Below are 27,953 nucleotides of genomic sequence, written 5' to 3' on the forward strand. Positions count from 1 at the left end.
GCTTTCTCGCTCCATGTCCTATTGTTTACAGTGAGAAGGCAGACTCAGAGGGCAGAACAAACACCTAGCTGGGGGAGGGGCTACTGCCCCTTGTGATGTCATGAAGGGAAAATCTCTAAACGGCCTGTTTGAGCACACATTTTCTAAAAAAAAAAGGGAGCAGGCTAAAGACGGAGAGGTTGGACTTTTGTCATAGGGGTTTGTAGGCAGACTAGAGACACATATTAGTGTTAAACTAAACTAGACCTACATGGGATGGTATCATTAAATATTTCCACAATATGAGGGTATAAATTGCAGCTTCTATGTCTATCTGCTGGTCTTTGAAACATGTTTCTCTGTCACATTTCCGTTCCTCCGCTCACTTGCCCCCACTCAGTCATTTTCCACTCCCCCTGCCTCTGCTTCACTCTGTGTGCTGATCACGCCCACCTCATCAAGCTCCACTCAGCTCACCTGTGGACACAGCTGCCTCTCATCTGCAATCAAGCCAGTATGCCGCCTCTCGTGCTCCCTCGCACATGTCGAGACTGTTCTTCGACATCAAACGTACGACGCTGCGGCTCTCACTCCCTCGCTCGCTCTCCCCCTGCTTGCATTGTTAGAATCCTTGAAATCATCTCTGCCTCCTGTCGCTGACCTTGAGTTCTGCACCTGTGCTGCTCGTTCCTGTCTTCCTCTTTCTTCAGCTGTGTCGTGATTCTCAACAACAACGCTGCAGAGTGACCACTTAAGAGGCACCAATTTATCTCAGGGCAGCAGATACCTGACTGCATCACAATGGTTTGAAAACATGGCCAATATACCCAAGATGCATTAAAGTTGACTGAGGAAGAATCGACATTGCTTAACAAGATATTATTATATTTATTGGGATACATTCTTTTAAAATGAGGAACTCATGTGTACCTGTAACCCTGTTTTTACGTGTCTGTGATTCTTACATTTGCGAGGTAATCCCTCTCCCAGGCTCTGCTCACTCCCCAGTCTTTCCTCTCTCCGCTCAGAGCCGTCAGAGCCGCCACTTTGGCACGAACCTCCAGCATGTCAGACGGAGGGATGTTCTTCACGATCTGCCTCGCCCACCACCTGACAACAAGGGATGAGAACAAGGCAGCACGTCACGTGGGTGGAGCGATACATCAAAGGTGCAAAGGAAAACAATGGAGTAGGAGGAAAAGTCTTGAAATGTGCGAGGGATGAGGGGGGGGAAAAAGAAGATTTTATCTGAAGTGCCAAAATATATTCATGTTGATCAAAAAAAAGATCTCTCTCTCTCTCTCTCTCTCTCTCTCTCTCTCTCACCCAGAGTAACGCATATAAGTTATTACTCAAATGCTGAGATTTATTTGAACTGTTTTAATGCCAAGCCGGTGGATTTGAAGATAAATATCACTTCAATGTCTGTGATTAATATAAATCTACGGCCTGACACCTTTCAGTGAATGAAAGATGTGATGAACTACCAATCAAAGTCGAGTTTTTCAGCAACGCATCGATGCAAAGAAACGTTCACCTTTTTGCTTTTCACAGGTTTCCTCTCTCATTGTCTCTTTTCATAATGTTTCTACAGTAAAAATAAATCAGGATGAAAAATGTATTTGTATCTGGCCGTGGTGGTTTGCAGCAGCACTAACCATGACTCTATAGGAAAAGAAACCGAGTGTTGAATTAAGTGGATGAGAGACATGGCTGAGGACTCAGTCCTGAGTTAACAGGAAAACAAAATGGGACACCCCCCGCCCCTCTTTATGTTTGCCAGCAGGTATTTAGTGCTCGAAAGTGGGCGGAGTCAGCGAGTTGCACAGCAAACTGAGCCATCTTACAAAGAGCCACATGACATCAGACAGAACGGTCGGCGTATTTTCTCTACAAAATGTGATCCAGTTTCACCACAATCACTAAAAATGTGGTTTGCTTCTGTGGATCATAAAGAGGCCTCGAACATTCAGTCCATTTCATGAACAACTCAAACTCCTCACAGGAGCTCCAACTCAGGCAGTACAAATTAGAATATGGTTAACATACAAAAACAAACATTTGAGATGGTTGCTGTCGTCGTGTTTGAGTTTCCCTTCATGGGATCTGACCTGCGATGCAGCATGACTGTGATGTTGTGAAACTGGGACAGAGCTGCAGGCGGGGTCGGCCAGTCCACGCTCTTCCCGTAGTCGGCCATCGTTCGCACGTAAGCAAACCTCCGCTCCACCTCCCAGAAGTGGGCCTTCACCTTGTAGCGCTTGTAGCAGCCCATGATGGCATAGATGGCCCTCATCCGTCTGCACCTCATGCGACCTAAAGCCCCTCGCCACACCTGCAGGATCATGGGAAAGAGAGAGAGAGAGAGAGAGAGAGTCCCAATGAGCTGCAGACAAACTTCCTTCCAGTTACAGACTCCTCTGCAGAGTCATTAAAGTAGGTCAGGAGAAAGAGGAGGGAGAGGAGTGTTTCATTGAGGAAGGGAGGTAATTGACTTTAATGTGACTGTACTCTGGATCTCATTAATTATCTCAATTATTGTTGCAGGAAATTAGAATTCAAGCAGGCAGATTAATTTCAGTCAAACATAACCAGGAGCCACATATTCATGAGACTGAGGCAAACTGCAATCTCATCCTTTCAAACCCAGAGGCCTGAGTCTGTAACTGGAGAAGATAATGTTATTCATGATTAACTGGGATCACGTGATCCGAGCTCAATCGGGTCTCTGTGTCGATTAATCAGACTGCCAGATCAATACGCTCTGATCGAAACCCGAGCACGACTTCAGAAAACAGCCTGTGAGATCTGACATTTCAGATGTGTAATCATGTCGAGGCTGTGGGTGAATACTAAAAACACGCGTCCACGACGTGTCTGACCTTCTGCAGGAAAAGCACCAGGATGGGGATGAGGGCGGCTCGCTCCTGCTCCAGGCTGTAGAGGGAGCGCGGCGTTCGCACAAACAGCTTGGTGTGTCCGTACTCCACGTCGCCTTGGAAGCCGTGCTGGGTGACGATCGCCTCCACGGCCTCTCTGTCCGTGTCCATCAGGTGGTTCGGCCAGGTGTACTCGCACGTCATCTTGTAACTGCGAATCGTACAGGAAGAGAAGAAGAGGAGGGATTCAGACTGCAACAAAGAGCCGTGGGGAGAACAGTGCTGTGTGTGTGTTTGCATCCGACTGTGCGTGTATGTAAAGCGCCCGCTGTGCCGCGCTCTCTCTCTCTCTCTCTCTCTCTCTCTCTCTCTCTCTCTCTCTCTCTCTCTCTCTCTCTCTCTCTCTCTCTCTCTTGTCATTTTGCACCTCCGTCACACAATGTGAATTCACAGATTGGGCCGCTAAGGAGCCATGACTGTCACAGGACGCACTCACAAGAGGCACCATGACCGAGCATGCAACTGAGCGTAGTGAGAGCGCCCCCTCAAGGTGAAATGACAGCAGGAGTTCTTTACGCTCTTGTTGCAGATTTGTGCGATGAAAAGAGCCAGTGGTTCTCTCTGCTGTTTACAACTATTTAAAGGGCACTGCAGCTGATTTTAACACTGACGTTATGTTTCTGACAATCGTAAGGGAAAAAACAAACTGGATACATAATGATGATAAATATCAATAAGATTAATAAAGTCGCCATGTCAGGTCAAGAACAGTTCTATGTTAAAAACTCAAACTCTGTGTGTTTCCTTTCAAAGCAGAAAACTCTGGAGAGGTTTGACCGGTGTTGACAGAAGCCAAACGAGCTGAATGTGAAACACAGAGATGACACACAGAGGTCTCCTGTACCGATGACTCACACCGCCACCTCGACGCAGCGTGAGTCATGAACATCGTCTTTTCCACAAACTGACAGACTCCTTCAGCGTCCAGGTGACAATCAGCACATGACATAAGTCATAAAAAAAAAAAACCTGTAAATATGTGTTTTATTATCATGTTATGGACGTGGTGGTTTGCAGGCAGATGTATTAATAAATCAGCTATCAAGGTTCCTGACAGGAAGTTTAGCACCCAGAGTTTTGACCCACTTAGGGGGCTTTGAACCAGAACAACTCTGCAGCATCATTTTATCAAAATAGAACACTTTCAGGATTCTGTGTTTTCCCTCAATCATCCCTGAAAACATTTCCACTAAAACGGGAATTAAATCTAAAAGAAAAATAATCAACTCGCTGTTCTTTAAGGGGGTTTAAAGGGAATTCTGATTGATCACAGTTGAGCTCAACTTATTTCAAAAAGGGTTTTAAAATCCTGACACCTGCTGGAGCTCTGTGTTTCACACTCCAGGTGTGATACTGAAGTAACACAAAGACACTTTTTTCCCTCCTCACACAGAAGGTGAAAAACTGAACAAGTCTTGCTCCACAAAGCACATGATGTTCTCTCACCGCTGCAGGAAGCGGAGGTACGGCTGCCTGTAGGCAAAGCCTGCCCTGCGCACCATCACGTTCTCCATCAGGCCGAGGTAGGCCACCTGGTGCTGGCAGCGAGCGTCGTCGAACAACACGGGAGACTTCATCTCGTTGGGCTTTATGCATCGCACGTAGTACGGCTCCTGGAAGTGAAGACAAAGCAGAGAGATGGTTCCTTTAGCAGAACGTTGCTGCTGTGCTTGTTTGCTTCAAAGAGCCGAGTTAGAGATGAAAAGGAAAGCCAGACTTCCCAGCAGCCAGGGATCAATGAGCAGAATATAATCAGATAACTGAAACCTGTACAGCAGAGACATAAAGACACTCAGGGTTTGTATGATGGGGATCATATTTTTAATAACCTGCACATATTCATCGCTGTTTTTAAGCATAGTTTGAATCACTGCCGTGTTCGTGACTGTGCAAGTAAACAACCGACACGACTCTTTGAGACGAGCTGCACAACTGACCAACTGAGTTCACTGACTTTAAAAACTCGACGCAGCCTCAGGCCACGCCCACTTCTTTACTGCACAGTGTGAAACAGCGCCTGGACGTCCGAAACAAGGGGCGTGTCCAGAAGGGTGGCGAGCAGTGGTGTTGCCCCCCCCCCCAGACATCTAATTGGCCACCCCAAAAATCCTCAACTGTGATTGGTTAATTGCCCGGTCAGAAACAGCACTTTCAGGTCCTTTAATGTAATTTTCTTTACATATCAACAACATATATTTATCTTTATTTGTACTGTAAATTGTAAATAAAATCTCTGCACATCTGTTTCTTAGGACTGGAGCAGGAGACGGTGAGGCCCTCTGTCTTACTTACAATGAACTAAGACGTGGGAACGAAGCATTGCAGAACACACAGGGTGCAGGAGTTTGCATTGAAGTACTTTAAATTGTGACTTTGAACATAAATCTTCTTTTTGTGTCCTTATAAAGTGAGCTAATGCTGCCGTTATCTTGTCCTTGAGATGAGGTTAGAAAGAGTGACTGGTTTGTGTGCACATCACACCTCAGACCTTCCCTGAATAAGTCACTGACCCAGTTGGGCCACCTCAGTCCAAAAAGTCTGGACGCGCCCCTGGTCTGAACCTTGACAGGGTCTTCTGAGGGACATGATCTGTCTTATAGGAGACGCCTGTATTTCCTTGTATTTCACTCTCTCCTCATGAAAGATGAACAAGATGGAACTGAGTTAGCACTTTCTGAGTTCCAACCTGCGCTGTCGTTCGTCATATCAATGATGCATGTGCATGTGTGCCCCCAATTTCAACCCAGCTCAGCAAAGATTAAAAAAGGAGTCAGGTAGCGGGGGCTGGAGGGGCAGTGTGGGCACAGGTGTGTCTGTGGGAGAAGTCATCCGCTCTTTCAACGTGACATGAAGGAGGGGAGGGGATGCTATGGGGAGGGGGGGGGGGGGTCTTTAATTTTACCGTAGCCACACCGAGCCGAGATGTTAGAACAACCTGACAGCAGGCCGACCCAAAATAACAGGAAGAAATGTCAGACTTCAGACAGTGAGACGAGGCCAGAGGGGGTGAGCAGCACACTTTGTGAATCCGCCGTCACCTTCCCCCCCCCTCGTCAACCCATCCAGCTCCAACATGGCCGACAGAAAGAGGATGAGCAATCAACAACATCTGCGACACAAGAAAGAGCACACTGGTTTTCGTACGTGCACGTTGCTTCCTCGCCGCATATTTTTGGGTCATGACAAACATCTCCCTGAAAGACACATGACACATTTGCAGCCTCAGAATATCCTGTGACTCAAAACAGAACATCTCCAAACTGCTGCTGGACGTCTTCCTGAGGATGACAGCACTGCATGGAAGACGTACACTGTTGCTTAGTGACAGCAGTTGAATTTTCACTTTCATCAGGATTAGCTGGATTATCTCCTGTGGCCTTTCAGGTTTTATGTAACTTATTAAATGTACCTGGTATTAATGTTAGCTGGGTTGTTTTAGTGTGGTCTATTTATTTGTGTTTCCTGCTGCTAACTAATTTTCCTGCAGGGACGATAGAGATGCCTTTAACCTTTGACTTAAGAGTCGCCATCACTTGTGCTCCTTTAGGTTAACGTGATGGTAAAATCGTAGACCACATAAAACTAATTATCATATTTCAAATATTAGCTTTAAGACGTCATCAAAGGACGTGCACGAGCTTGCTGCTCAAACTGTGAGGTGAGGATGCCGTGTGCAGAACGTCCTGTTTGGACACAAGCTCAGTTTTTAATGTTACAACAAAAACACGTTTTTAAACAACTTAAAAAAAAAGGTCTTTCAGTTCCAACGATCAGTTCTTTTAACTGACTGAGGTTTGTAGCTTAAACCCATCATGACACAGATGCACGCACCGCACAACTTCCTGCAAAGGTTAAAGGGACAGGAAGTGGAAGTGGAAGTCAGACTGAACGCACTGACCTTGCAGACCAGTTTGTCAACCAGGGCGACGATGGAGTTCTTGAAGAGGGTGGCGGCGGTCAGAGGCCTCTTGGTGACCTCGGTGATGCTCAGCTGACCATCTGGCCACATCTCCTTCAGGACCGGGTTGGCACTTCAACAGAGAGAGGAGCGAGTGAAAAAGAGCCATGAAAGGGAATCATTAAGCAGGCGAGCGGAAAAGTCCAAATCAAACAGGGTGAAGAAGATGAAACTTATTTTTGACACTGTTAAACTGTCAAACTTGTCACGCTGATGAAAGACTGTGAGCGGCACCTGTTGTACATGAGACGCTTGAAATCCTGGAAGAGCATGTCCTTGTTTTTGTCCAAAATCCCTTCGACGGAATATCTGTAGTAGAGAGAGACGAGGTCAGGGCGATCAAGAGTAAATGGATGACGATAGCAGCAATGGGAGGGGAAAAGATTGTCAGAATAAAAAAAAAGAAAACCACCAAAGTCAGAGAGTAACCCAGTTTAAATGGCTGTAAGGGTCACTAACATTTCTGTAACTGACTCCATTGTCTTCCCAGAGTGATTCAAAGTCCTCAGGCTAGACCATCACAACAACTGTCACGCCGCTTAGTCGACTTACAAATTAGGAACACAGTCCAATTCCCCCCACGGCTGACGTTTAGGAGAAATTCAATGTCCACAAAGGGAGCGGTCTGCATTTAATAATATTGGCTGGGTTGGATTTTTTCGAGAGGCATCAGTGGGAGGTCACGGGCGCTCTGTGAGGCTCGGTTACATAAGCCGTCCAGCTCCGGGTAAAAGAGCCTGCTGTGGTGTGAGTGTTGCCTCAAATAAACCTGAACCTCTTCTGACTCCCTCATAGTGTAATACCAACGTGCACAGTGTGGAAAATACACTGAAAATCCCAAAAGATAAAAAACAAACGTCCTCAGAATGTGAAAGTCAGTGAGTAGGTTAATGTGTTACATTATGAGATATGAGATACTCCTCAAATCTCTGGAGCAAAACATCAACATTCGAATTTTTAAAAAAAAATCACCCGTCAAACATCCGAATCTCATGTTCAAGATTTAACATTGAGAGAATTTAGCATCACATGACTTAGAAACCAACTGCTAAATATTGACGCGGAAGTGAACGTTTAACAACAAACAAGGCGATCGCAGATTCAATGATGGGGGCCATCTTGGTTGTGAACAAAAACACCTCAACTGTTCTAGAGATGGAAACCATGTTAGAATTTTAAAATTGATCATGAGTACAAAAAGATGCTGAAGAACATTTATTATTAGAAACAATTTGTTTTGTTTTTATGTCAAATCCTGAGATTAAAGTCGTCAGAAAATCGTGGGGGAGGAAAACTTTTTTTTCTTCAAATCTAGAGGAGTATAGGGATGCAGCCTAGCCTAGCGTGTATCCTCTGCAGCCCATGTGCAGAGGGTGTAGTCGTCTCAGCAGCATCCGTAGGTTCAAATCCGACCTCTGCCCTTTGCTGCACATCATCCCCTCAATCTCCTCCTGTCGCTCTTCAGCTTTTCTAACCACGAGGGCAAAAACAGACGAACAATCTTTAAGATATCAAGAGGAGTAAAAAACCTTGGCTAAATATTCAGAGTCACTTTCCACCGCTGCAGTAGCTCAGTCTCTACTCCCACAGAGACTTCTCTGAATAATCTCTCTGCTTCTCTGACAAACTCACAAACAAAACCACAAGTATGCAGCGTGGCTCACGTCGCCTGCACGGCCCTGTTTGTGTCCCGGCTGTCACATCTGGAGGCAAAGAAGCGGTGGCCGGTTTTGACAGATGTGTCCCCTTGGCTCACAGGCGTCGGGGAAAAACAAACAAAAAAAAAACCCACCTGACCAGATCCCGGAAAAGCTTGGCGAGAAGACGCATGGAGTGTGAAATGGAAAGAGAGAGCGGTCAGAACACACCATAGCAAGTAACAAGAGTCATTCACAAGGACGGGACAGGACAGGACATGCAGAGATAACGACAGCAGCTCTCCCGAGACAGGAGGATGATGAAGAGGAAAGTATATTTAAGTATGAAGGTGAAGGCCGGTGCGAGGACAGGGCTGTGTTGAGCAAGGTTAAAGGGAATTCACACACAGAGAGAGCCAGGCGACAACCAGATCCTGCAGCAGAAAGTTGTGCAGTGAGGGAGCGTGATATATCTTGTGGCTGCTCAAAGTGCTGCATGTGCAAGGCGAGATACAACAGGGAATAACGAAGTGCATGGCAAAGAAAACCAGGTGAGGGTTGCAGAACAAAAGGAGGAGAGAAGAAGGAAAAAAAAAGAAACAGGATGAGGAAAGAGAGAGGAAGAAAAAGGAAGAGCGAAGTAGGTCAAAGCTTGTGATAGTGGCGGCTCGGTGAGGCGAGGGTATATTTAGCCGGAGCGAGGATTGACTCAGATGAGGTGGGATGTGATGGGGGGCGGGGGTCAGCGTCAGCAGGAAGTAATACACCAAGGGTGACAGCTCAGCTGGAGAGACCCAGACGAGGCTCAGAGACGAGCTGAGGCAGGGTGACAGAGACACGCACGGCCATCTGTCACGACCTCTGCAGGTCTGCCACACATGCTCTTATCCAGCCGCCAAAGGTGCAACGCACAGCTACGATCATCAATCAGTCATCTGATCATTGATTTCTTCATAATCAATGAGTGGTTTGGTAAAATGTCCTTAAAAAAGCTCCCGTTACTGTGATAAAGAAACCTAAAAAAAGTTTAATTTTAAAGAGCTGGAAACAATCACTGATCGTTACAGTCACTTCCTGATTCCCAGAGAAACCATCGCTACCTTTCACTGCAGCTGGCTCATTAAATAATGTCTTCAGCCTCTTTTTTTGAGACACTTCTGGACTGGAATCAAAACACACCGATGTCCCTCTACTATGACATATTGCTCACTTATCACTAATGATCAACTATCATTTTTATTTTAAGTTGGAGTTCGGTGTAAATGGATGCATTGCACCTTTATTCTAAATCGAATCGAATCGATCATGGATCTGTTTCATCCATGATCTGATGGTCATGACACGTGCACGTGACCTGTCTGTTTACTTGGAGGACCACATGAGATTTCACTGCGTCCTCAGTAACGTTCAGTAACAAGCCTGACAGATTGGTAAAATAGAATAACCAGCAGAGTAATCCAATTTAAAGAATCAGTGATAATCTTCTAAAATAAATGGCAGTCTAACTTACATTAACTTGGAGTGCATTTTCTGATCACACACTTTCATCAGGCTATTTTTAATCAGAGCGTTTTTGGTACTTTTGCTTCAATAAGAGATCTAAACGCTTCCTTCACGACTGAGCATTGACGAGGGAGACGACACAGTGCACTGCTTGTCTTTTTGAGCTAACTGGAGCTTTCAGAGAAGGATCAAATTACTCTGCTTTCGGTCTGTGTTTAACATCGTGTTAGCCTGGATTTCCCCGAGTCAAAGAAACTCAATAAACCCTCCTCTGTTTCTGTTTGATTACCGCCGCCGCCACTGCCGCTTCCTCCACATGTAACAGAGCCAACACAGTCTCATCAGCTGGCTGCATCCCTCCTCCTCCTCCTATCTATCGTCTTCCCTTGACATATTAACGTCCTCGCCCTCTCTAGTTGAGAGAGGGCGGTGCACGTGAGGAGCAGGAGGAGGAGGAGGAGGAGGAGGGGGGAGAGATCTTCTGGAACCAAAGCCATGACGGGTGACTGCTGGCCGGGGGCCTCATCTGCCCACTGTGATGTTTAAATCCAGTGAACACATTAGGGAAGTGGAGCAAACTGAGCGAGAATCATAAACCACACAGACACTCACATCACTGACGATTATCGTACTTTAACAATCCACTGTGGAAGTGGGATGTCTATACATAAAATCATATTTGCAGCATGATAATAATCAGCATGAAGAAACGAGGTAAAAGTCCTTAAATGTCACTCTTCAAAGCTGTGATATGGCACATGTTGTGATGTGTGATTCCACCAATATATACACGTCTATGCAGGCGAGAATTACATCCCCTCCCTGCCTCCATAATGCCACATGTGTCATACACCATTGTGTCCATACGGCTGCATGTGCAGATAATTGAATGTGTTTGATGCACGGTACGCAGCTGAGGACGATGTGCATGCTTTTCTATAATTTAAATGTACAGCTTTAACAAGCCATGTGCTTCACGTGTTGTTGGATTTTCCCCCACAAACCTGGTTTTCTGCAAACCAGAGCAACACACGCTTGATCGACAAGGGAGCGTCCATTTGGTCCACAGTGTATTTGGGCTCTGATTTTAAAAAAGCGACACATTTGATATTTCATTCTGTAACTTTTGATACTCGAACACGAACATCCGGCTGTTTTCCATCGAGTGTAAAAATCTGCCAGCGACTCACGTGACGTCTCCGGCATAGTGGCGAATCCTGAAGTGTTTCTGGAAGTCCATGGTTTTGTCTGTGGGGCTGAGCTGAAAATGAGAAGAAGAGGGCAACGACGGGGTGAAGAGCCAATAAATACGTGTCATGAACTTTCACAGTGTGCAGAGGACAGATTAAAGAGGTCCTGATTGTCTCAAAAGAATCCCTCATGATGACTCAAAAAATCAAAAGTCAAAGAAGCATGTTGTCAAAAATGACAGACTGACTCTTTTACTTCCCATTTAAGGTTGAAAATAAAACAATCTTTAGTAACTTCATGATGCTATAACATGATTTTACTTCTCTTTTTTGTTGTTGTCAATACATATTAGTAATTATAGACTTTTTTGGGGGGGGTTTTGGCGCCGGCTTGTCGCAACCGCCACAACACAGAAGTCAGCTGTATTTTAAAGTGACACGTGTGGAGACATCAGACAGCCTGTCACCCTTTAAATGGCCTTTCCAGTTAATCCCAGCCGTTTAGAACTGATTCATTTTTAAGTGAATTCACGTCGGCTCGGTGAACTTTATGCATAAAACATTTCTCAGGAAGTTCCTTCACTAACAGACTCCACCAAACAAAACGCTCACTAAGAGAAGTCATGATTTGATTTGTGATGACTTTTTAATCCATAAAAAGGTTTTTTGTGTTTTGAATAAAATGTTTTATGTTGATGAGAAGAAAGCCTGGCTGGGTTGATGGTGGTGGTCTGGTCTCACCTTGCGGGAGGTGTAGTGGGGGTGCTGGGCCAGTTTGATGTCCATACTGTCCAGGCAGACTGTGTCGGTGACTTTACCCACTGTGAGGCAAGCTTCGTCCAGAATGGAGATGATGCCTTTGTGCGGCTGCTCCACGAGATCCACAATGATCTGGTTGTTGAAGTAGTCAATCTGTGGATCAACATTAAGATTGGAAAGATGCATGTTGTGACATTGTTCTGCCACCGGGGGAATCTCGAACACGTCAGATGATGATGATGTTGTGAGGCAGCGTGGGGTCATGGGAATTGTTGTCTTTATTTATTAAAGGGGACATATTATGAGCCTAGAGCAAAACTTTTGTGCAGGTCCGCCATTTTTATTCACCCTACAGAGGAGTGATGTCTACTGAGAAAACTCAGGGGGCGGGGCTTATTGTATTTAAAGAGACACACGCACCAAAACGACCGAGAGAGCTGGTTTCTACAGGATCACAAACCTCCTCTGCTGCTTGATTCATGTTATATTTGGACCAAAGCTCAGAAACACAGATGTTTCATTTAGAGCACGGGGGGGGGGACTGTTTGAAAAGGTGAAGATATGTCCTCTTTAAAAGCAAACATCATTAGCCAAGGAACATCTTTCTGATGTGACTCAGGTAGAGTCAAGGAGGAGAAAATATTTAATATTAAATCAAATTTATTCTCATTAACTCAACCCATTGGCATCAAACTAGCTAGTTAACATGAACCATTTAACTTAACACTTCCTCAAAGTCTGAAACGTCATCTCATATTTCTCCCCAATATCAGTATCGTCCAGACCGGTCGGGACCTGCTTTTATGTAGCACAGCATCTCTTACAGTCATGTGCTTTCACTTGTGTGTGTGTGTGTGTGTGTGTGTGTGTGTGTGTGTGTGTGTGTGTGTGTGTTTCTCACGTGTTGCCAGGTGATGCCCTCCCTCTGGTATTCGTCTTGCTCCTGTCTGAGGATGACCTCGATGAAGAGCTGCTGCAGCTTCTCGTTGCAGTAGTTGATGCAGAACTGTTCGAAACTTTCAGACAAACAAAAAAGGGGGCGAAACGCATGAGCAGCATCGTACACACACCGGCTCGTTCCTTTACATGTGAATAAAGACACACAGCAGGTGTCACACCTGTTGTTGTCAAAGATCTCAAAGCCGTAGATGTCCAGCACGCCAATGACTGTGTTCTTCCCATGAAGCACTGGGTTGTAGTCTTTTACTTCTATGACACTGTTGATTCGGCCGACAATCCAGCCAAAAAGTCTCTCGTATAGCGCCTGCAGTGGAGAAAGAAGAGCCAGCGACAAACATGATGTGACAAGTGTGTAAATGAGATCAAAGCAAACATGTTACAGAGATGATGTTTACATAAAACTGTGTGACAACTCATCTGCATCAAGCAAACAGTGAGCAGCACCTTGGTGAAAGCGTCTCGTCCGAAGCTCGCCTCGTGCTCCGTGTGTCCCTTCTCGATGACCTCGCCGCCGCCGGTGGCCACAGTGCGGAACAGCAGGCTCTTACTGACGCTTTCAGGGTCAGTGTCGGTCAACTCAGAGATGTGGTTAACGGCTTCGAGGCCCACGATGTGAACGCTCTCGCCGTCACTCTCAAACTGTAAATTACCCTGAAAAACACGAAACTGCAGCTCATAACAAGAGCCATGATCGAGCTCCACCAACGACAGTTACTTAAACAAGAGTGTGGGGGGGGAGAAAACACTTTCCAAACTTTCTACTCATTTTAACTCACCAGCAGCAGAATGGAGGCCAGGATCTGATAAACAGAGTTAATCTCCTCTTTTGAGAAGCCGATCACATCCAGAGCGCTCATCACTGCTTTGTGGCTCGTGCGGTCATTGTTGGAGGTCTTCAAGAAAATCATTTTGTATTAGAACAGCATGCAACTGATCAATCAATCAAAAAAAAACCAAAGCAGTCTGACATTTTGCCACAGAGCACAAAGAGTTCAAGTGTTTGTGTCTAACGCAGGTTGATTCATGTCAGACTCACAGCGGTTGCAGCTCCCTCTTTCGTGAACGTGTAAACAGCCGGATCGTTCTGTAGATGAAGCGACTTCAACAGCTCATCTGAGCCGCCACGCAGCAACTGTAGAGCACATAGCACACGCTCACGTTTAGATCCCGTGTAATGATGTCACTGAGTGGACATGTCTGAAGTGGGGATTCAGTGTCTTAGAGTTTACCTGGTAAAATGAGTGGAAGTTCCTCTCCCCGTCTTGCTGCTGGACCACCCTGGACTTGAACAGGAGAACAGAGCGTCACATTGAATCCCTCACAGCCTGTTAGAGAAAAATGTGTTTTTCTTTGCTTGAAAGTTTTCTTCATGTGATGCAAAAATCGTCATATTGCATCACATGAAGAAAACTTACAGGCAAAGAAAAACATATTTTTCTCGTCTCAGGGCAAAATGAGGGCTGGATTCACGACCATTCAACACTACTACCATGTTTCTAATGATACACAGCTTCATGTGAATGGGTGAAGTATCCCTTTAAGGCCATCGACTCGCGATCTCACCTGACTAATGTCATTTTTTCTTTCCTGGATCCTGAACACAGGTTTGCAGGAGTTTGCATTTTTGTAGCAACAAAAGGCGAAGATCAGAGCACGTTTTCAGCATAAAGTAAAAACCATCAACACAGACTGAGACATGTTATTTGGTCCAGACCATCCCCGCTCGTTATACTTCATCTGTTCAGCTATAATGTTTTGGTTTTATATCTTGTGGTGTGAAATGTACTGATGACCACCTGGTTGAGTAAAGCAGCTGCACTTTCCTGTGCTTCTTTCTGCTCTCTGAAAATGAATCATGGCACCGTCATTCACACGAGCGCTGCGTGCCAGACGGTAGTTTAACAGAGTGGATAAATACAGCAGCATTAAATTCTCCCAGGTGGGTAATTCATTAACAAGCTCGAAGCCGGAGCAGCGCCGTCCTCACCGACACATCTATTCATGGATGTTCCCTCACACCTCTTTGTCATCATCTCATGAAACATTCATGATCGGGAGGAAAAGACGGAATTTCAAAACTAATGAGCTGAACTTTTTTCAGGACTTTCTTACAGGGTTGGGAACACTGTGTCTTATCAGAGCATTACACTTCTGCTCGTCTTCGGCAGGTTCTTCAAACCACTCGAGACGAAGCATCTTCCATCTTCCCGCCCGTCTCCCTCACCTTCTCCAGCAGGTAGTTGTTGATGTGTCCTCCGGTGGGATCGCCGTTGAAGTTGAAGTTGATGTCCATGTACTTGCCGAAGCGGCTGGAGTTGTCGTTGCGGTTTGTCTTGGCGTTCCCGAAGGCCTCCAGCACACAGTTGGACTTGAGCAGCACATTCTTCACGCTTGGTTTATCAGCATCAAGGCGACCATTAATGAAGACATGTGACAAGCGGCCATGAGAGAGGTGGAAATGGAGTTCAAGAAAAAGAAGAATCCATCCATTAGTCTTTGATTCAGACTGAAACAACATCTGGATCATCTCACTTTATCTCACTGACTTGATGAATCCGCTCATTGTGAAAAAAAACAAACATATGTTGTAAAGTCTGGCTGTGGCACCACTCACCTCTCAACCTCGGCCCTCTGACTTGGGTTTGTGATGGCTGCGATGTACTGCATGATAAATTTACTAGCTTCTGTTTTTCCTGCTCCACTCTCACCTGAAACACAAAACACACGATGATGAGCAGATCAGGAACTCTGTCACTCATCTTACTCTTTATTTCGAGTTTGTTTATGGGCTAAAGGTACCTGAAACCTGTAATGAATGTGAAAACTATTTTTTTTGTTAAAATGCATAATGAGTTCAGTTTTACTTAAAGGTCACATGATGTGCAGAATAATCTTTACCATTTTTCTCAAACACTAACATGTGTCTCTAGTCTGTCTACAAACCCCCCAATGATGAGGAAAGTCCGTCCTCTCTGTCTTTCCTCTGCTCCACTTTTCAGAAAATGTGTGCTCAAATCGGCTGTTATTAATGAATAATAATTAAATTTATCCACAATGAAAGCTTTTTATCTGGCGCCATCCTCTGGCCAAATCTTTCAATTGCAAGAGGGATCACATCATTAAAGTAGCCTTCACATTTTGAGCTGGATGGAGGACGTGTGAAGAGTGTGAAAAGGGAGGAGACCTGATATGACGATGCAGGTGTCTTTGGCTCGTCTCTTCATGGCTTTGTATGCAGCATCAGACACGGCGTACAGGTGAGGAGGGTTTTCATACAGCTCCCGACCCCGGTACGCATCGATGGTGTCTTTACCGTAAATGTCCATCTGTCTGTACGGGTTTACAGAGACGACTACTTCTCCAATGTAGGTGTAGATACGTCCCTTCTCAAACCTGGTGGAAGGACATCATGAACAGGCATCCTTTAGTTATGTAGTAATTAAGACACAATGTACACATATAACTCTATATGCACTGCATTATTGTTTTCATTTCTGTATTTAAGGACGCCAAGCACCCCACTTCTCCATGACATTTTCACATCACCCATGAAAACGCCCTCGTTAAAATTGTACCTTGACGCCATACATTTCAGACAAGAAGTGACACAAGTCTCTGAACACTGAAAGCAGGAAATGAGAACTTGTGGGTTGAAGCTTTTTTTGAAACCTGCTGTGGGTTTTTTGAGAATGGGAGGTGTGAACTTGACGTGCTATCTACACGGTAATGGAGCCAGATGAAGTAATATCTGTCTTCTTTGTTGCATGTGAAAATGTACGAGTCAAGTCAGGTCGAATGTTTTAATAAAACACATTTAAAAACAGCAGCAGCTGAATAAAGTGTTGCACAATTCATTTAAGACACAACACACAACAGTTTACACCATTTATAAGGACAAAGAAATAACAATAAAGAAGTAAACCTGATTGGCCCACTGGACTCAAAAGCTAACATAAAAATGGGGGCAGACATGTTGGAAGGGGGGAGGTTGGTCTACAGGGTAGGGGCTTTAACTGAAAACGCCCAGTCATCTTTGAGCTTGTGCCGTGAGCGACGGAAGGCCAGGAGGATCAGCCAGGAGTCCCATGTTGGACGATCTGAGGGCCTGGATGAAGCGTACGGGATGAGGAGGTCTGGTAATACACAAGGGAGCCAAGCCATTCAGGGCTAACCTTAAAATCGATTTTTGGAGCATACTGGGAGCCAATGAAGGGATGCTGGGATGGGACGTACATGCTACAGGACGTCAGTGAGTAAATGAGTGGGATATAATAGTTGTTACTGTATTAATAGGGGAATGATATGGAAAAAGAGCCACAGATGAGATTTGAACCCAGACTGTCCCCTCTAGCCTCTGTACATGAGGTGTACGAACTGTCCACTAGGCCACTATAGTATTTTTAAAGTTGTCTGAGTCTCTTGGATCTTATGATCATCTTATGAGAAGCTCGAGTCCTGCTGGCTGTGTTGTTGACGCGCCATGTTTACATGGACAGGACGGCCCTCGGCTGTTTTTAATCAATGACTAGAGAGAAGAAGAAGAAGAAAATGCTCACTGTTTATTTGGATGTCAAGTAAGCTTTTCTAGATATCATTCCGTGTAAATTTACATGCAACATGAAGCTACAAGCTAACTAAAGTGTGCTAACATTAGCCTGCTAACACAACAATGGAGGCCACAGGCAGCTTGAGCCGAGGACAATTGTGTCCACTGCTTGTGTTTGATTGTGCTTAATTAAAGTTTGATGACTCCTCTGTGTGAAAGTGAGGAGATGGGGGGGTTGGAGCTGTGTCGCCCCCCCCAAAAAAACTCTGTGTAGTGTAGAACTGGCAGTAACACATTTAAGGGGTCCTCTAAGTGAGAGTTGTCTTTGGTGCCAGAAAAATGGAGAAGTCGGACTAGTCTCCTTCCTGGTGATATTCTGACCAATCAGGCCTCAGTTGGGTGAGTCCATGGGTGACTTTATCTTTAAGGAACAGGAGAGAACCCGGGAAGTGAAAACTTTCCACTACCCAGCATAAATGTTGGAAAAAACCACAAGACCTTGACTCCTTAAACCAAATGTCCTGTTCGAATCAAGCCTGAACAGTTCAAGCTTTAGATTTGTAGTGGAGAATGCCTCTCTGTCATCCAGCTGATTAAAAAACCAACACAGAAGAAAATCCATCATCTGATTATCCGACACTAATCCTGACAAGTGATTGCAAAAATGTTTAAGCACACTCGACGTTGGAACGAGAAAATGACAGTAAATTACAAAGGAGGCCAACATCAACAGAAATCCTTTATATGTGTGTTCTGCAATCAAACAAGTCTGATCAAGCAGTGTGTTGAAACTCCAGCTACGTATATACTATTCATCCAACCGGTGATGACAGACAAAGCAAGAATGTTAAAAACGTTCATTTAGAGACATCAGCTCAGACCCGTCAGCCGAAAAGCGTGAGTTTGTTTCCTCTAAATCTGAGGCTTGTGAAATGACCTTTTTTTGGGCATTTTGAGGCCTCTCCCGACGCAGTGATGTCCATCAGTTTGAATCAGAGACAAAGATGCCACTGAGGAAGTGAGAACAGCCAGATAACACTTTCTGAATGACTGTGTGGACTGCTACTACACTTGGCAAACCATGTACATTTCTATAGCTTTGGCATCTCATTGGGCGACCTGTTAGTCTGTCGGGTTGTTGTTACTGACATGTGAGTGTGTTTGTCTGAATGCTGCTGTGACTGTGTTTGTTCCCTGATCCTTGTCTTTGCTTCTTTCAATGAATTGGGAGGCTGTGAAAACTGAACTGCCCTTGTGGGTTTCATCTGAATCTGTACTCAGTGACAAAGTGTAAATACAAAAGCACGACACACTAAATGAGGATAAAGTTCACTAGCTGAGACGAAACCAGAAAAAGTAAGGCAACGTTGGGCTGACTTGGGGAGACTGGCTGTGTCGTCAAAATAGAAAGCTCAAACATGAAGAGGTGAATACACATCTCTACAGGCAGCATGAGCCGAGAAGGAGGGATAGAGGCGGACGCAGAGAGAAAAAGATGGAGATAATCAAGAAATGTGGTCATTGGTAATGTGCTATGTGAGCAGCTTCCCTTGCTTTCTATGATGTGAGCTGATCATGAAATACACCACAAGCTTATTTCTGAAAAACGTGTCAGAGCGGGATCAGTAGTGTTGATTCTTGTTTAAGAAGTTGTCAAGAAATTGTAAAATGTGTAATTTAATACTTAAAGAGTTTTGTAACTTTATGATTGTCAGAGAGCATTACAGAGTAACAACGTTCCTCGTCCGTACAAGTTTTAACATTTCCTGGCAGAATAAACAAAGACTTGAAGAAACAGACGTCGATCAGGTTTGTATGAGGCGCTACCCGTTACATCTCTGACAGCCAGCTGCTTCCCCTCCCTTCCTCTTCCCTAACAGCCGCTCGCTCGGTCCTCACCTCAACTTCAGGTTCTCCATAAACTGCTCCATCGTCACCTCATCCAGGAGCACAAAGTCCGACTTCCCAAACTCCAGGCCCTCCAGCTCCGCCATCCTGGCCTGCCTTCACCGAACTTAAAAATAAAAACAGAAAAGGAAGAGAAAGCAGCTCAAGGGAGTAAGAAGAAAGAGAAGTATGGTGGACTGCTGGGGCCCGGTAGTGCAGACAGTGGGCGTGGAGAGCGCTTTTTTTTTTTTTTTGGTGAATTTAGGGTGTGTTGAATTGAGTGACAGAGCTCTGTGGTTGACAAGCTACAGCACGTCATTCAGTCAGCCTACACACCATGCCCTCACACACACATCCCTGTATAAATAGAAAGAGGGCTATCTTTAAAGTCACCACTTCTGCATCAACTTCTGTCTCTGTCTTCCTGCCACAATCTTTCTCCAGGCCGAGTGCGACGCTCTACAGGACTCTACAGTCTTGCAGGGTTTTTTGGCTTATCGTTTGTGTAAGAAATAGGCACCCATGTTTTACAGACTGCAAGCAAAGAGCACTTATCTTTTCTAATTTAGGGGCGGAAAATGGTCCTTTTCTCTGGGGAAGGTTCGTGGCATTTCCTTTTTTTAACTTGGCATTGGCAGTACAACATGTCCCTGAGGGGGTTCCCCCCCTTAAATCACAGGTTTCCCACTCGTAGAAGAGCCAAGAGCAACTTGAGAAACTTATTTGTGTTTTGGGAAATTACAGGCAAGTATGTTCAGCAGCAGCCCATTGTTTGTGCCATGTCGAGAACAACGTGCAGGTGTGTAGGAGTAGGTGCAGAGAGTGTACGGGAATGCTGACTAATACCGAGATGGTTGATTTTATAAATTCCTCAAACAAGACGTCACTGTTATTATTCAATTATTCAGTTCATCTGTCTTCCTTTTTTTTTTTTTGTCCCTGAGTCTAGAGACCAGTCCAGGGATATCAGGTCATATAATGTTAAGAGTTGTAGGACTTTATGCAAAAGGGTCAAAAGTAAAAAGAGCAGTTATGATTGTACGTAAGTTGTGTTTTTGTAAATTGCACAAACAGCAGTTTTTTTTTTCAGTTCAACACTTTTTTTAATTGTACAGTTTCATAGCGGTAACGGATTAGCACAAAAAAAACAAAAAACATAACATTAAAAAAATAAAACATTTTTCTTTTCTTCATGTGATTCTTTTCTTCTCCCTAAATATCACTGTTGGAGAATGATCTGCGGAAAACGTTTCATTATAACTTTTATACTCTGTCAAACTAGTCAGTCAGGGCAACTAGCTTAGCCACCTGAGGCTAATGTTTTGCAAGCACAACATGGTTTGTTTCTTTACAATTTAGTCTCAGAGCCAAATTACTTTAATGGCATTAAAGCCTTTTACATGCAGTTAGTTACCAACTCAGTAGGTTTGTATTCTCCAACCTCGACCCGGTCTCTGGCAGATCTCTAACGTGTTTCATCACAGTGTGTCTTTGTGTTTCCAAAGACCGGCGGAGTGACGCAGCTCTGATCATGACTCATGCTTTATCTTAGTTAAGCTCTTCATTGTTTGATGAATCTTTGTGTTCAATCTTTGCTTCAAGCTTAATAAAGTCACATCCAACACACGATCATGTAAAATGCTGGATAATAGCAATTGTACTTGTTTTTGTTACTGCTTCTCCTTAATATCTGACGGATTACTGACAGCTCTTATAGCATCATAATGCAACACATGAATGGCTTTAAATAATCATGAAAGAGTGATGTGATGATATAAATCTATAAGGCAGCCTGAAAGCGTCCAGTTAATCAGATATCGTGACGTTTTTTGGATCCCTTGACAACAGACAGAAACAAACAAACAGGGGAACCCCCCGCACTGTGCACAGGACGAGACTTTATCATCAGATCTTTACAGTCATTCTTTGTTTAACTCTGTAGGTTCAGCCTCATTTGAAGGCTCTTTATTTCACACACAAAAAAAACCCAGAAAACAAGAGTCGAGGGATTTTACCATCAGACTGACTCATCAGCTACGAAGACTAACACCGACCTACTGTTGATCTCCTTTCTTTACAGCCTGTGATAATATCTAAATATCCAGTTATTCGCTTCTAACTACAGCTGCTCTTAGATTCCTCAACCGTCTTAAAGACTTCCTCTCTGAGCGTGACTTCAGCTGTCTTTCAGAGACTGTTTCACTTCCTGTTTCACCCTTCCTCTCGTGTCTGTTTCCATCAAAATGGGGCGTTCAGGTGATGGAGTAACGACGCAGACACGAGCATAAACACATGTACTGTAACATGAGAGAAGCATTACAATTATTTTCACACTTGACTAATACTTCAAATCACCCACGGCACTTCCTTTTACTATTAGTGTATATTTATGGAAACAAAAGTTATAATGCAGCAGTCAGAAGACTCTAATCCAGAGTACGGACTCAATATTTACAGCACAAACTGCACTGATTTACCATACGACTGTGTTAGTCCAGGTTTATAAATAAATGTTTTTTATGAGACAATAGAAGTAGATTCATGTGAATATCTTTCAAGAGAAATCTCAGTTTGAACCATATATGTATATATTAATGGACGAAGCCTGAATGACGTCACTCATCTGTTCCTGTAGGGAAATCTAACGTTAAACCTATTCGACAAATTCAGCCGCAGGATTTTATGTTTGTTGTTTAATCACTCGATGTTATCTATATTCTGGGGGCCGGATGGGAAGCCTTCGGGGGCTGGATATGGCCCAAAGGCTGCCAGTGATGATCACTGCTTTAGGACCTTAGCATGACCTGAGGACCTTTAGAAAATGTTTAATTAGAGGCAGAATGGATAAAGACAGAGTATGGAATTAGTGTGTTAATTATTAGTGTGAAATTTAACACAAACTAAAAACTATAAATGAGTATAGATGAGGTTATCTGTAAGAAGTCTTCTGTCCGTCTCCAGCACTAACAGTAAAACATGCTGCCAAAATAAAGTGGACAGAAGAGTGTAGCTTTAGTAACAAACTTCAGATTCATATATAGTGTCATTTTAAACGTCATGAGAATGATCACGATAAACAGAGAAGAATATGGTTTCAGTGTAAGGCTTATTTTCTCTTTCTACTCCCCCAGTTTGTAATCTTCTGTTTTATCTCTCCTAGTGACATCATATGCGTGATTGTCTTGGGTGATTTAGCAGGAGTTCGATTGTTTTCTCTTTCTTGCACGGCTTCACTCGTCTTCTCTGCCTTGTTTTTTTTGCGGGACTCTGATTGGCTTCTCCTTCCAAAAATTCTGCCCCCAGTGGGAGCAGCTGGCCGCTCATTCTCAACATGTTTGTCATCCTGGTACTTTGACGGAGAGTAGGCTGCAGCACCCATAGGTGGTTGACGAGCGTTAGCACCCCTTTCTCTTTCTGTGTTCCTGCGACTGATTGGTGGCAAAGAGCTGCTTCTCCCTCTGGAGTTTTTATCCATCGTCCTCCCTGTGCGTCCTGACCGCTCGGACGATTTTCCCAGCAGCCTTTGCTTCAAGTTGTAGCTCTCGCCGGACGATCCTACGAGGTGGAGTCGGTCACTTTTCTCACACACGAGCACTGAATCACAAACGTTTTGATGTCTCCGGATGCTCTCTAAAAGGGCGCGGCCCTCGGGACCCACGTCCCTCAGAGGGACCTCCTGTGTGCGCAGTGATTTGCTGAGATCATTCAGGAAACTCTGGAGTTTACCCGCAGCTATTCTCGCGCTCCTTCCCATTAAAGAGATGCTGCAGCTGTCTTCAGTAACTTCCGCAGATTGCATGATGACATTATGGCCCTCCAGGATGCAATCAATCTCTTTTCTCCTGAGCTGATTTGCGTACAAATACACATCAGCATCAACGAGGAAGGATTCCTTTCCCTGCCTGAATGAGCCGCCGAGGTCTGGCCTCGGAGAAAATGAATCCCTGGGCTCTGGAGAGATGGGACGATTGGATCTAAGTGCCAAAGGTGACGCGGTTGAGGGTGAAGCTGGAGAAGCATGTGGAGGCTTTTTTGGGGATCTTGATCGGCCTGTAGTTCCATCAGTGTTGGAGTAGTTTTTGGAAATGGCTCCAGAGGAAACCTTCGGATCCGGTGAGGTCGAGGATTGTAAATAATGAATTTGCTCCAAAGAGGCCTTCGCTGCTTTAAGTTTCAGAAACGAGCCTTTGACGCGCACCTGATCGCGTCCCATGTCTTCCAACTCGAAGCCATTTGACTTGAGGATTTGTCTCACCTCGACCTTATTGGCGAAGCTCTGTAAATGGAGGGTTGCCTCCACCTGGAAATCCATCTAAAAATAAAAAAGCAGAGAAAATCATCAACAGAATGATACAAGGAGCCTTCAGAATGATGAATCTGATCAAGCTGTAGACTGTTTCATAATGGAAGCAGTCTCATTGACGTGACCCACTGGTCTCTGAAGAGGAGTCACCTATCACACATGAAAACAACACGACAAAGGACAGATGTCTCTGCTCTCTTTATTTAATGTGCTATTATTGAAAATGTATTTCTTTTTTTTTTTTTCAGAATAAAACACTCTGTTTTGATGGTTCAGAACAATGACTGTATGTGTGTTTATGTGTTTGAAATTATTTAATACTGTCGAGTGAATCTTTAAAATACTGCAGGAATTCCTGTCTTTATTTCTGCTGCAGAAGTTAGGATCATAATATGGGACCTTTCTTTGTTTTTGTCTGCATTTAAACTGGATTACCACAGCTGTCATTTCTTCTTGCAGTGGTTCCAGTGAAATCTCTGGTTGTTGCTGTTGTATCGCCCTCTACTGGCCCACTGAAGGAATGGCAGCAGTGTCAGGCGTGTTTTAACTTACCTCCTCAAATATGATCTCAGTTTATCCGCTTCTTCAAACCCGTCTCTTCTCTGTGTTTGGATCTGAGGAAATAAACACAGCTCATGAGGTTGTTTTCATCATGCAGCTGTTTTCCTCAGTGCTGCAGAGTCTGAGGAGGGAGATGAAAACTCTCACAGGCTGGAAGCAGAGATGGAAACGACCAACATGTACTGATCAGCAGCTTTTTTTTTTTTTTTTAAAAAGAGCTCCGATTTGCACTTTAGATGTGACAGATCACACAAAGGTTCAGAAACAATGATCTAGTCTGAGGACATCACAGACTAGTTTCAAGTTTAAGGCTTTTTGGGGTGAGTTAAAGGCTCCTACTTTTCAGGATCAACATGAAACTTTACACCGTTTCATCGAAACTGAAAGTCAGGAACTTTCCAGGTCAAACATGTCTCCAACACACATCAAACTTCTTCTCACTTCGTCACTCTGACAGAGTTTCCCAGGGAAAGTAAATGTACCGATCAATCAAGTAGTGATTAGAGATGGATCAATGTAAATACTAAACAGACTGTGCGTCTATTCATGAGTTCACTTGTTTTTATTTCCGATTAAATGTTTTACTTCAAGCAGAAATGCAACAAAAACTAAATCTTTATTTTACTCGGGTTTGTTACTTACTCTGTTGGAGCTCTCCGTAGTTTGACGTCTTTGTGTTTCGTAAAAAATAAAACCGAAAGTAATGACGTCACATCCGCTTAAGATGTCCAACCAGAAAATTAACATTTTAATCGCCTAAACTCTTAAGATTATAGACTAAAATATCTGCCGTTTAAATGACTTTAAAGGACTTACTGCTCATTCATTACAAATAGTTTCGTATCCACAAACATTTTCAGAATGTAGCGTGCCGTCTCATTTTTCATTGTCATCAAATTTAAATGTGAAGTGAGTTTTCAGTTTGAAAAAAGTTAATGTCAAAATCAGCCCAAAGGTATAAATTACATTTGTTCTTTATGTTTTTCTTCTCAAGTAAAGAGCTTGAAAATAAGTATGGCGTTATCAGTATTAAATAAAATAAAAAGTCCAGTGACCCTGCTCTTCTTTTAAAAACACTTTGACTTCTTCGAGGAGAAACATGAGGACTTTTATTATTAAATCAGGAAAAGAAGCTCCACCACAGTGACTGATGTTAATCCAGCTGCAGGCTGAATTCATGTCTCGTTCTCTGACAAACCAAACGTTAAATTTCTCAGTTATAAACGCAAACCATGATTCCCTTACAACCCTGAACAGCTTTACAAAAACACAAATGGTTCATCATACATACAAACAAACTACAGCAGGTTTGTTTCAGATATTTATTAAAACAGGGTGTCAGTGTCGTATTATAAATAATACACATTTGACCTTTCCCAAAAGGGCGCCAACGACACAAACATGATCTGATGTTTGACAAACGACAGACGAGCCGCTTCCTCGACTCTCAGAAGAAATCTGCAGAGAAGAAAAAGAAAAAGATGTTACACATTTATTTCTTAAAAAACAAAAACTACGACAGTAAGTCTTGTAGTTTGTTCACCTGGGTCAAAGTCTTATTGTGGAGAAATCCTGAAGATCAACAGTCAGGTTTACTGACACAAGGAGTCTCTTTGGGACTGATGGGATGAAGAACAAAAACAGGATTCATCAAAGGCCAGTTTGAACACTTCAGATGCACATTTGTTAATCTCAATCAAACATCAGCTTATAACAAACTGAAGAGTTGGGAAGAACTTACCTCCGGAGAGAGTTTCCACATGACCGACATATCTGCACTCGTCTTCAGACGCTGAAGGCAGAGCTCACGTCGACGCTCCTGGAAGACAGAACATGTTCCACTTACAATGCGCTGGTGGAAGACGAGAGCACAACTTGAATTTCACGTCACTTGCTTTGCTGAAACCCTAAAAAACAGACCATGTCGGAGGTTTACCTATAACCCTGCCGTGAGGAGTCACACAGCAGGGCCTCAAACAGCCCCACGTCTCTCTAGCAGACACTGAAGGAAAGATCAGAGCCACTGCAGGCTGAGCCTCGCTGGAAGGTCTGCACAGTCATCCTCGTCTAACAACAGCATCTCAGCACAGCTCGTACTCTGCATACTGTCGCAGTCTAAACAAAGTGTTCCTCTCCTTCCTCTCCCTGCGAAGCTTCAGACCTCGACAGCGACGCGTCTTTAACTTTGCGAGGTTCAGAAAAATACACAAATCAAACACAACGCTACCCTCGAGCTAAAACCGAACTTTAATGAGAGGAGACGGGTCGAGGACGTTTTCAGCTTTAAAAAACATGAACTGTCTGTTCTGAATACTGACCTGACGTGGTGACGGGGCTTCGGAGGTCAGTCAGGATCTCTGAGCACAGACGCACCGTCCTTCATCTGCATCCTGTAAGAGAGACTTTCACAATAAGACTCCTTTTCTTTCACACACAAAGTCACTGAAGACACGTCATGCATCATGAGGAGAGCAGTGAAGACACGACACAGTCATGTTTTTGCTTTTTTAAACTCTTATAATTAAGTAGTGAGTTTATTCAGGTGTAGTGCTAAGATTAAAAAATCTTAAATTTAAAACTACCGTATCATTACGGTTATGCATTTCATATTTCACATGTTATATTCTGTGATCGTTTATAGTTTGTTTTAGAAATTTTTAGATTTATTTTCCAATTTTGTCTTGATAGATTTCATGACTTATCTAAAGTACTTTGAATTTCCTTGATGCTGCACAGTGCTGAATAAATCAACCTGCCTTTGCATGTTTTGATTCTTAAAATCAGGTGCAGCAGTATCGCAACACAAAAATAATGCCTGTCCTTCCTGTCTGTCGACTCACATGGAGAGTTTCACCTGAAGGTGAACACAGAATCACCAGTGCTCAGAGTAAAGGTGAGCTCAATGAAGATTCAGTACGAACACCTGGACTCTTACAATGACTAACAGTGTGTGAGGTTTACCTATAACCCTGCTGAGAGGAGTCACACAGCAGGGCCTCAAACAGCCCCACGTCTCTCTAGCAGACACTACAGGAAAGATCAGAGCCACTGCAGGCTGAGCCTCGCTGGAAGGTCTGCACACATGGAACCTCTCATGTTCGTCTACTAGTGTTAAAGAAGTGAACGTTTTCAGGAGGGATTTCTAATGTGAACCACATGCACGTCCATTCACAACACGAGGGCTGCAGAAAAGGAAGGAAGTAACTTTACCCTTCCATGTTCATTGACTTTGTCCAAATCTTCTCTGAGAATCTGCAAATAAAATAAATAAGACCAGCAGTGATTAAAACATAATTAAAGACCAACATGCTCGCCAGAAGTAGTGCAGCACCATCATATGCTCGAGGCTAATTTAAACCTTTAAAATTACAATTTCATCAACAAAGACGGCAAGTTTTTAAAGAATTAAGCGCTAACAGATTATTTTAAGACTAAAGAAACTTTAAATATTTGAGAAATAATGTTGGATGGACACCGATGCAAACGAACTTACCTTCACTCTCAGCAGCTTCGTGTCGCACTGAACTCGACCAGCGGAAGTGACGTGTTTTAGTCGTTCGTTCCGGTAGTTGCATACTCGGGATCAGCCAGCAGGGGGCAGAAGAACACCAAAGATGGCGGCCGGATATAACGTTTTCTCTTTTTATACCTAGTTTTTTTATTATTATTATTATTATTTTAGGTTGAAATTCGTCCTTTATCCTCACAGACAGTGACTAGAATATATCAAA

General features: G+C 43.9%; 1 protein-coding gene and 1 long non-coding RNA gene across 2 annotated transcripts in view; one reads left to right on the forward strand and one right to left on the reverse strand.

The window, feature by feature from the left end:
* myo1g (myosin IG) overlaps positions 1 to 24,912 on the reverse strand; it is a 46,475-nt gene extending 21,563 nt beyond the window's left edge. Inside the window, exons 1-21 of the mRNA XM_079367753.1 lie at positions 24,865 to 24,912; positions 24,214 to 24,275; positions 23,614 to 23,670; positions 19,371 to 19,485; positions 16,110 to 16,318; positions 15,540 to 15,633; positions 15,150 to 15,315; positions 14,155 to 14,208; positions 13,962 to 14,057; positions 13,702 to 13,818; positions 13,370 to 13,576; positions 13,084 to 13,229; positions 12,867 to 12,981; positions 11,948 to 12,118; positions 11,207 to 11,277; positions 7,111 to 7,185; positions 6,817 to 6,949; positions 4,365 to 4,531; positions 2,862 to 3,069; positions 2,091 to 2,314; positions 945 to 1,089 (exon numbers count right to left, since the gene is read on the reverse strand). Coding sequence (XP_079223879.1) covers positions 945 to 1,089; positions 2,091 to 2,314; positions 2,862 to 3,069; positions 4,365 to 4,531; positions 6,817 to 6,949; positions 7,111 to 7,185; positions 11,207 to 11,277; positions 11,948 to 12,118; positions 12,867 to 12,981; positions 13,084 to 13,229; positions 13,370 to 13,576; positions 13,702 to 13,818; positions 13,962 to 14,057; positions 14,155 to 14,208; positions 15,150 to 15,315; positions 15,540 to 15,633; positions 16,110 to 16,318; positions 19,371 to 19,465 — 2,493 coding nt within the window. The 5' untranslated portion in view covers positions 19,466 to 19,485; positions 23,614 to 23,670; positions 24,214 to 24,275; positions 24,865 to 24,912. The remainder of the gene's footprint in view (positions 1 to 944; positions 1,090 to 2,090; positions 2,315 to 2,861; positions 3,070 to 4,364; positions 4,532 to 6,816; positions 6,950 to 7,110; positions 7,186 to 11,206; positions 11,278 to 11,947; positions 12,119 to 12,866; positions 12,982 to 13,083; positions 13,230 to 13,369; positions 13,577 to 13,701; positions 13,819 to 13,961; positions 14,058 to 14,154; positions 14,209 to 15,149; positions 15,316 to 15,539; positions 15,634 to 16,109; positions 16,319 to 19,370; positions 19,486 to 23,613; positions 23,671 to 24,213; positions 24,276 to 24,864) is intronic.
* LOC306839205 lies at positions 499 to 1,848 on the forward strand. The gene is made up of 3 exons (XR_013781166.1): positions 499 to 783; positions 1,008 to 1,148; positions 1,763 to 1,848. It is a non-coding gene; the product is annotated as an uncharacterized lncRNA (long non-coding RNA).
* Positions 24,913 to 27,953: the final 3,041 nt, after the last annotated feature.

This window comes from Symphodus melops (genome assembly GCF_947650265.1).
Source record: "Symphodus melops genome assembly, chromosome: 18".
Classification (NCBI taxonomy): Eukaryota; Metazoa; Chordata; class Actinopteri; order Labriformes; family Labridae; genus Symphodus; species Symphodus melops.